Source organism: Marmota marmota, unplaced genomic scaffold (genome assembly GCF_001458135.2).
Source record: "Marmota marmota marmota unplaced genomic scaffold, marMar, whole genome shotgun sequence".
Classification (NCBI taxonomy): domain Eukaryota; kingdom Metazoa; phylum Chordata; class Mammalia; order Rodentia; family Sciuridae; genus Marmota; species Marmota marmota.
This window is the reverse complement of record NW_025999985.1, coordinates 689,525-698,811: the sequence shown is the minus strand read 5'-3', so window position 1 is coordinate 698,811 and position 9,287 is coordinate 689,525. Positions and strand designations below refer to the sequence as shown.

The 9,287-nt window shown below is 40.5% G+C and overlaps 1 protein-coding gene across 1 annotated transcript; it reads left to right on the top strand.

Moving 5' to 3' along the window:
* Positions 1–6: 6 nt before the first annotated feature.
* Positions 7–7,110, top strand: LOC107160765 (vomeronasal type-1 receptor 4-like). The gene has a single exon (XM_048806024.1). The coding sequence runs from the start codon at positions 5,510–5,512 to the stop codon at positions 6,452–6,454; it is 945 nt and encodes a 314-aa protein (XP_048661981.1). The 5' UTR covers positions 7–5,509; the 3' UTR covers positions 6,455–7,110.
* The last annotated feature ends 2,177 nt before the right edge of the window (positions 7,111–9,287 follow it).

The window sequence follows — 9,287 nt, the reverse complement described above, 5'->3', positions numbered from 1 at the left end:
CTGATGTTTTGATTGTGCTCAGGTAGTTCAGTGTGAGTCTAGGCCTGGAGAACAAATTACCCACTATTGGTATCTGCCCAAAAAAGAAGGAAAAGAAGAACTTTGAGCAGTTAGAAGTTAGGTGGATCCAGGTGGATCCAGGTATGTTGACACAGGTCTGTAATTCCAGCTACTCAGGAGGCTGAGGAAGGAGGATCACAAGTTGGAGGCAGGCTTGATAACCTAGGAGTACTCTGTCTCAAAAAACACAAAGGTCTAGAGATGTAGCTCAGTGGTAGAGCACTCCCAGGTTCCTTCTCAGGACCAGAAAATGATGAGATGAGTAGCAATGAGCTGAGAGAGCACAGATGTCAGCCTAGGTGTTCTCTGATTGTGGTTTCCCAAGACCACATTTATACATGTGTCATGTTTTTAGGTGTTGAAAAATATCCTCCTCATTGTGTCAAATACAGCACCTGGTTTAGGAATTTCATTGTGGAGTAGGGTGTGAGTTTGTAGGCATGCATTGTAAATCTCTTGACCTTCTGCTTAATTTTTCACTCAGCATAAAACTACTCGAAACAATAAGGTCTGCTGAATGTATATATTTGATCTGTTGCCCAAAACTGCTGTCCCAATATTTTCAATGCACAAGACATCATGCTCTACATGTGCCAGTGCATACATGGAGCTCCTATTGTAGCATCAGCCACTATCATGGATTCCTTGAAAACAGTTTTACTGAACTCAGGTATTGATTAATGTAATGCAGGGTGTGTCCTCTGAAATCAGCAATTATGCTGCTACTACCCTACAGTGTTGATCCCTTATGTCACAAAGCTTAGGAATGGCATGGAGAAACAATTCCTGTGACATGTACTGATGTACTTGTGAGTACAAGTGAGTCCTCTGGTAGCTGTCCTGATATGGACCAGGACTATCTCCCTGACATAACTCACCATGGGACAGAACCTGCTGGATTATAGCTCCCTCAGAGCTTCTGCATTAATAAAATATCTCATAATTGACTTTGGTTTTTAGGACAATTATTTTTCAGGAAATGGAAATATGTTACAATGAAAGTTTTAAATATCATCAATTTAGAAAATAATAGGAATTTAGAAAAGCCAAACTAAACACAGAACTGGACTGTTAAACAAACAAACAAACAAACAAACAAACCAGACAACATTTAAATGAGGCTGTCAGTTCCCTAGACTGACACTGACCACTCAGCCATTCTCAAGTCCCCTCTCCTTTCCTCATCAGAGAATGAATAAAGACAGATATTTACCTTCTGCAACATTGGGTTCTCCTAGTCAGTACCTGCCTCATTTCACAAAAACTCAAGAAGTTGCCCTGTGCTGCCTTCATAACAGGGATTGTACATAATTCCTTATTTTACAAATTCACACAAACCTCATTCAACCTACTAGTTAAAGAAAAGCATTCAGTGTTCACAGTGGGAACTCTGGAGAGTGGTCAATTCTGAGTTTTTCAGTTATCATTCCATAGTATCTCCCCATGTGAATTCCTCATGTACACCACAAATGTACACAAATTCAGTTGTCAGTCACCCCTCCATAAGCGGGGCTGAGACTGAACGCATGTTCCCCTACTGTTGGGTGAGGCTTGGCTCCTCACTGTGAGCTGTAGCCACACACTGAAGCTCCCCCATCCCTCAGAGCCAGGAATCCATTTCACGCCCAGCCCCCACACAGCTGTGTTGTGACATATTTAATGTCCGTTCCTCAGTGATGTCTCTCCTAGTGACATCAGTACAGCCTTTCTGCCTTCCACTAACCCAACAAGACTCATCATCAGAGCTCTGTCTTCTCTTGTATCCACCCTCAACTCCATTTTCTCAGTTGGTCCCCAGGGCCCCTGGGCCCCCCACAACCAAATGTCCAAGGTCAACTCTCAGCCTTCTCAATACCCAGTTCAGGCTCCAAAGTGACTGCAGCCAAGGCCATCATCCTCCACCTTCCTCCTGGGGCATAGCTCTTCATATTATTTCTCCCATGTGTGCCTGGTCCTCAATCAAGACACTTTCCCTGTTTCACGGGTGTCTTTTCTGTCACTCAGTTACACCACATGGTTGTGGGGACTCATATTAGTCCTGAAATCTGGAAGTGAACACTTTTACATTTGTGTTTCCTTCCACTTTTAGCCTCATGGCCCCCTTAGCTCTTTCCCCACCACCTTCCCCTGCTCTTTCATTGTTCTCTGTATAATTTGTCTCCTCCAAGGCCCATTCGCTCTGCATAGACTCACTTTTTTGTCACACTCTGGGGCTGTTTTGGACAACTAATTAATGCAGTCCCTGTTCCCCCAGTTGTGTTCACAACTTCCCACCACGTGGAGCTATGAACACCTCAGAGGCTTTACATCCAGCAACCTGCAACTTTATTTTGTATTCTCTCCCCATCCCCAGAAGCATCTTCCTGTGTGACCATGCACCCCATGTCTCTCTTACCTGGTTAACCCTATGTCCTTGTGTCCCTTGGCTTCTCAACCCAGGTGTGCCCACACCTAGGCATGTCCATGAGCATTTTCTGGATAGGTAATGAGTTTTTGCCTTTTTTGCATCTACCATCTCTCTTTTGCACTCTCTCCTCCATATCACAGGAGCTCTACCATCTTGTTTCCCTGTCCACCCTTTCCTCATGTCCTTATTCTTTTAACCACTTCAGTCTCACTCCCATTTAGTGTCACTGCCCAAAACCCACCTGTGTTCACACCACAGGTTTTCATCTGGATGGTAAATCTCACAGCATTAGTTAAGGTGCCTCAGTGTATACATTATCCTTGCAGGGCTGGAGGGAGTACAGTAATGAAAGGGCTCCTCTGCTGTGGTCACCCCGCGGGGCTACTGAATTAATGTTAGAAGCCCTGGAATATCTGGTATTCACAGAAATCTTGGCTCAGACAAGTCAGAAAATCCTGTTGATGTCATTGTTGAAGGAGCCTTTTATTATATTCTGTTTGTTTAATGTATATTTCTCTGTTTCTCCCTCCTGTCAGTAGTGGAGGTCAGTATTGACAGGGCATATTTATTCACAAAATTATGATATGAATTAAGATTCAATGACATAAATGTATCTAATGAATTCATTCATCTTTTTGAGATGAATTTAGTGACTTCCAAGGTGAACTACTAGCATCACATTCTCTCTTTTCCTTGTACCTGTGTTAATATCCTTCTTATGTGTTTTCTCTCTTTCCATTTCTCTGCTTATACCTTCAATCTGGTGCCATTCATTGAAATGAAGAACAAGAAGCAACTAGATTTGGGGTAGAAATCTTCCCAGGGAAGGAAGAAATAATATGAGACATGCAAAGCTCACTGCCAGCCCTTCATATGACAGACCTCAGTATTTCCCAACCCCTACATGTGACACCCTGTTTGTCTCCCAGGATCATGGATAAATAAGAGTCTTTCCAAACACTAGAATATCCTCTGAAGACATGTTATGAATAAAGTTTAAAAGTGTTTTTCATAAGTGTCACCTGGAGAGAAAGTTTCCAGCAGTGTCCTCAGCTCCCCCAGCCTGCACAGCCATTGCTGCTGCTGGCACAGTGGTAATTGAAGGTCCCAGGGGAGGTGAGGTCACAGAGCCATAGACCCATATCGCAGGAGCTGGCCGCCTCCCTGCAGCATGCATCTTGGTCAGAGAGGCCTCTGCACTGAGGTCACCATCCTGGCAGAGAGGAAGAGCCTGGTGAGTGACTCAGGGTGAGTGTGAAAGCAGCATCTGTGAGAAGAGGCCCATGAAGAGTCTGAGTAAGTGATCACAGCCGAAAACGGGACCCTCAATTGAACCCTTCAGAATTCAGAGCCACACAAGTATTAAAACGGTTGATGAAGAATGGCTCCAGGTAGCAAAGATAAATGGGTCCTAGCCTAAATGCCAAACCACCATGGATCCTAATTTAACTAAGTGTGATTCTTACTGACAGGGATTGCTGTTGTTTAGCCCAAATGAAAATTAAATGTTATTTAATTTTATTTAATTTTCAAGGTGTACAAGGAGGTGGTTTTAAAGTCACCCAGCTGCTCAGTTTCCCTCACAGGAAGTCTACACTAAATCTTCATGATTTCTATGTCCAGACTTATAGTATCTCCCTGTTTGTGTATGGAGTAGGAGGAGCTCACAGGAATCTTCTTAGTCCTGTGCAGAGAGAGAGCTTATGGTGACTGCTTGGGCAGAACATTTTCTCTGACTCTCACCATAGTGCAGACAACAGAGAGAGTAATTGTACCACTCCTGAAAGCCTAAGAATTCAAGGATAATGAGGGCAGTTCTCTATACTGTAGAAAGGAACATGTATGGAAAAGTGGACAAGATTATTACAGATTTATAATACTACCTGTAAGAGCTTTATATTTTTTTTTCATGTCAGATATCTGCTGATTTTAGTGAATGCACCATATGGCATAAGAATCTGAAAGTGGAGCAGGGTATGAATGTGCAGGGGACATAGGGAAGCTCTTCACTCTCTGTTCAGTAACATGTGAACCTACATTTTTCTACTCAATAAATTTAGCTAAATATATGTATTCAAATGAATACAGAAATTCTAGTATTTGACTTTTAAAATCCTACACATACTTATTTTCATGGATGGCTCCTGTTGTAATATCATTCACTAATCTTACTTCTTTGAAATATTTTTTCTTAGGTATTAATTAGCCCATATTTGTATCATCTGAAGAAGTGAATATTTTGTTTCTACACTATTTCTCTTTAATTATGTGTTACTTTTTGGTATTCCAAGACTTTGGACATGGCCTGGAAATGTGGCAAAATTGCTGTGACAGGGGCCACTAAAGCATATTCCTAACATACAGCCATATGAGTTATGGGGTAGCTGTCCTGATGTGCAGCCAGCCCTGCCTCACTGCAGGTGGCTCACCATGGGACAGGTGCCTGCAGGGCTAGAGTTCCCTCAATGCACCTGCAGGTATTAAAATATCTAAATGTTCCTTCATAATTGACCTTGTACATAGAATAAATATTTACAAATAAATTAAAAATTTAAAATGAAAAGTTTAGAAATACTACTAGTTTGGAAATAATAAGAATATATACAAATGGAAGTAAATATGAGCTGGATTAATAGAAGAACCTGCTCATTATTATTACAGAAGCTTGATGATACACGCTATTCTCTTTGTAAACAGCCAGTATCAAGAGCCCTCTGTGCACCTGATCAGAGTATGAATCTGGACAGAGACTTAACATGTGTGTGCACGAGTTCTCCTGGTCATCTCAGCCCGTGCATTATGTCACGAAGATTCAGGAATCACCATGTGCTGCCTTCACAACAGGGATTTGTAACTTCATCACTTAACTGGTCATATGAACCTCATTAAAACCTGCTAGTGAAAATAAAATCTTATGTAAGTTCTCAGGGTGGGAACTCTGGAGTGTGGGCAATATTGGATTTTGGTTGACAGGACACGTGCAGCCCAGGCTTCTTGTTCCCCTGCAGGACCCTCTGGCTGGGACAGCAGGGAACTGGCAGGATGGCAGCCAGTGATGTGGCTGTAGGCATCATCTTCCTGGCACAGACTGTGGTTGGAGCTCTGGGCAATTCCTTTCTTTTCCTCCATTACTTGGGCCTTTACCTCACTGGGTGCAGGATAAGACACACAGACTTGATTCTTCAGCACTTGATTGTGGCCAACTTGTTAGCGCTCCTGTGTAAAGGAGTTCCCCAGACAGTGGCAGCTTTTGGAGTGAAAGGTTTCCTAAGTGATGTTGGATGCAAGCTGCTTTTCTATCTTCAGAGGGTGGGCAGAGGTGTGTCCATTGGCAGCACCTGCCTCCTGAGTGTCTTCCAGGCCATAAAGATTAGTCCTGAGAATTCCAGCTGTTCAGAGCTTAAAGTGAAAGCTCCCAAATACTTTGGTCTCTCCATATACCTGAACTGGATTCTGTACCTGCTTGTAAATATTATGATTATTTTACAAATGACTCGAAAAAGGAGCACCTATAATATCACAAACATGAAAGATTTTGAATATTGTTCTGGTGTTCATCCTGACACAACATTACAATCACTGTATGCAGCATTGGTAACATTCCCTGATGTCCTGTGTGTGGGGCTCATGCTCTGGGCCAGCAGCTCCATGGTGCTCATCCTGCACAGGCACCAGCAGAGAATGCAGCATGTTCATAAGGCCAGCTCCCCCAGGTCCTCCCCTGAGTCCAGAGCCACCAAAACAATCCTCCTCCTGGTGAGCACCTTTGTCTCTTTTTACACCCTTTCCTGCATCTTTCAGATTTGTGTGATTATTATTTATAATCCCCACTGGCTGCTGGTAAAGATGGCTGCAATGGTTGCTGGGAGTTTCCCAGCTGTCAGCCCCTTTCTGCTCATGAGCAGGAACTCCACTGCATCCAGGCTCAGTCTCTCTTGGATAAGGATAAGAAAAAACCTGATGTCAGAGGGAACATCTAAATTATAGGCTTTTGCACAATTCTTACGTGTTTCTTCATTTGTACCCACAAATTAAAAGAATAGTGATAGTCATATCTCTAAGATGGATAATCAACACACATGTACTTTTTTATTATAGTGTGTGCATGTGTGTGTGTGTATGTGTACCAGAGTGAGTGCACATGTATACCACTTAGATTTGGCTTTATTCTCCATCCGACAATATTTTGGGAAAAGTAAATGTAACAAATATAAATTTCAGACTTCATATACCAATTACAACAAGAACAAAATTCTTCATAAAATCTGCTTTCTTTATTTTCCTGCTATTTTGGTTTATTAAATTGTGAAAACAAATGACATGAATTTTTCTTTTATCTACATATTATGGTTATGTCTCAGCTGTGTCTTTTGAAGGAAATATCAAAGTGAACACTATCAAATGTTTGTCCTTTTGCCATGGAGTGAGACATATTTTATGTAATCTTGACATGATGGGAAGCAAAGGTCTACTAATGTCCTCTTTATTAGACAGTTTATATTGAATTTATTGATTTCTGTGCTGTGATTGTCACAATGCAATATTTCTTATTGTCATAAAATAATTAGAATTTAATCTTTATTTACTGTTTGCCTTGGTCTTTTAAAACATTGTGAACTAATAAATTTTATTTTACTACTTATTATTGAATTAGTGATATGTACCTTTGGAATGTTTGTATGTATGGGTTGGCATGCCTTTCTAATAAAATCTCACAAACTGAATGTATTTGTGCAAACAGCTGCTATATGGTAAAACAAAGCCCTAGTCTGTATGACTCCTCTTTCCTGTATGTGTCCCCAAGAGTGACCAGTATGTGACTTTTAACTGTAGAGATTGGTTTCAATGTTTTGCACTTAACATAAATGAAATTATTCAATATCAGCTGTTTTATATTTCACTTTGAAAATGCCATACACTTTGAATTTGTATTTTCCCATATTGATGTTAGAATCTAACTGAAGCAATTACAAAAAAATATCTAGCATTTCTCCCTTGATGCACACATGCTGTAATTGGATGTGATTTATGTTTCCTACCCAAGTTCCATGTGTTGGAATTTTTGCCCCAGTGTTATGTTCTGGGTGGTGAAACCTTTGAGAAGTAGATGTAATACAAGGTGGTTAGTCATGGGAGGTCACCTTGGAGGGGATTAATGATGGATTATATTAGTTCCCATGAGAACATGGATTGTCCTACAGCAAGTGCTACTCTTTCCACTGTCTATTGCTCCCTGTTCTGCTCTGTGGTCTCTTCTGTACATGCTTCTACCTTTGTGATTCCATATGCTGTGAGGCCCTCCCCAGAGCTGAGCAGATGCTGGCACCATGCTCCTGAATATCCAGAAATGTAGTTCAATAAATTTCCTTTCTTTATAAGGTGTTTGTGTAGGCATTTGGATATGCAGCAGAAACTGATCAGCACAACACATTGGAGCATCATGATCAGCACTGACATGTGGGATATGCAACATGTTTTCATGATACTTTCATGTGTTTCTTCACACACATGTATATATGTGTTCATATATTTGTTGCAAATAACTCACTCGCAGGTCAGCATTGGCAAGAAAGAAGAAGCAGAAGAAGCCAAAGCAGCAGAAGAAAAAAAGCCCCTTTACTGTTTACAGCAATCTTTTTATAGTATTGTGAACAAAGAAGGCAGCCTTCCAACAGCAATAAATCAGGTCTTTTAGCTAGTTAAACATAGCATACAGAAGTCTTACTTTCTAATCAGAAGTGACCTGCTTCTCATAGCTTAATCTACTCTTGGCCTGGAGAATACTGAGCTCTGCTCTTTGTTAAGAACAGATAAAATTTTTCTCAGCACCCTCCTAGCCCACTTGGCAGAACATCCCGTTTGCTAGCAAGTCCTCCCAAGGACAGCAGACACCTCGTTTTCAAGCTGTCCACTGTTACCTTATCTAGACCTTGACAGAATATCCTGTTTGCAGGCAGACTCCATCAAGGACAATAAGAATTACATTTTCAAGCTAGCAGTCACATCTGATTCTCTACAATATTTATGTATAAGTATCCATAAATCACCCACATTTGTCTGATCATAGGATTACATCTAATTGTCTTTAGCATGTATTACCAGAGTTCACCAAATATTTCTATGAATCTCAACCCATTAAGTGCTCCTACATTTATTTTTATATTTTTGAAGAAGAAAATGCTTTTATTAATCTGAACATAAAAAACCCACAATCTTATTAGAATGAAACCTGGATAAATAATACTGTCTTGAAATTTACATTTTTCACATTCAGTTGAGAGGAAAATGTTACATGTGAGGACTCTTCTTGGTATAATGAACTAATTTCTATGGAACTTTAAAAATACTAAATAGCAATTGGCATGTGTTCTTAAACTGTGCTATGACAGAGTTAGAATCTCCTGATCAGAGGCAACAGGATAAGGTCTGATTTATTAAATGTCAAGAACTACATCTCTAATGAGACTGCTACCTCAGTGCACCATTTTTATTGATGTGTCCAGTGTTGGCTGTGGGTGCCAAATAATCAGCACATTTCTCAAAGGTAACAGATACTCAATGATCAAATGAGTTTTCTTCCAAATTCTTCATGCTTTCCAAGAAGAAACAAATACACTGCTCTTCTCTCCCCAGGGAGACAATTGTGAAATGCAGCTATTGTAAACATTCTAACTCACAATTAAATGTAGGCAATGAATTGTGATTAAGAATATCTCTAAGGTCATTTTGGCATGGAAAACACCAAGCTTCTACATAATTCTCCAAAGTAGCTTTCCATTTTTTAATACAACCAGATAAATAAAGTACTTCATATGTATTT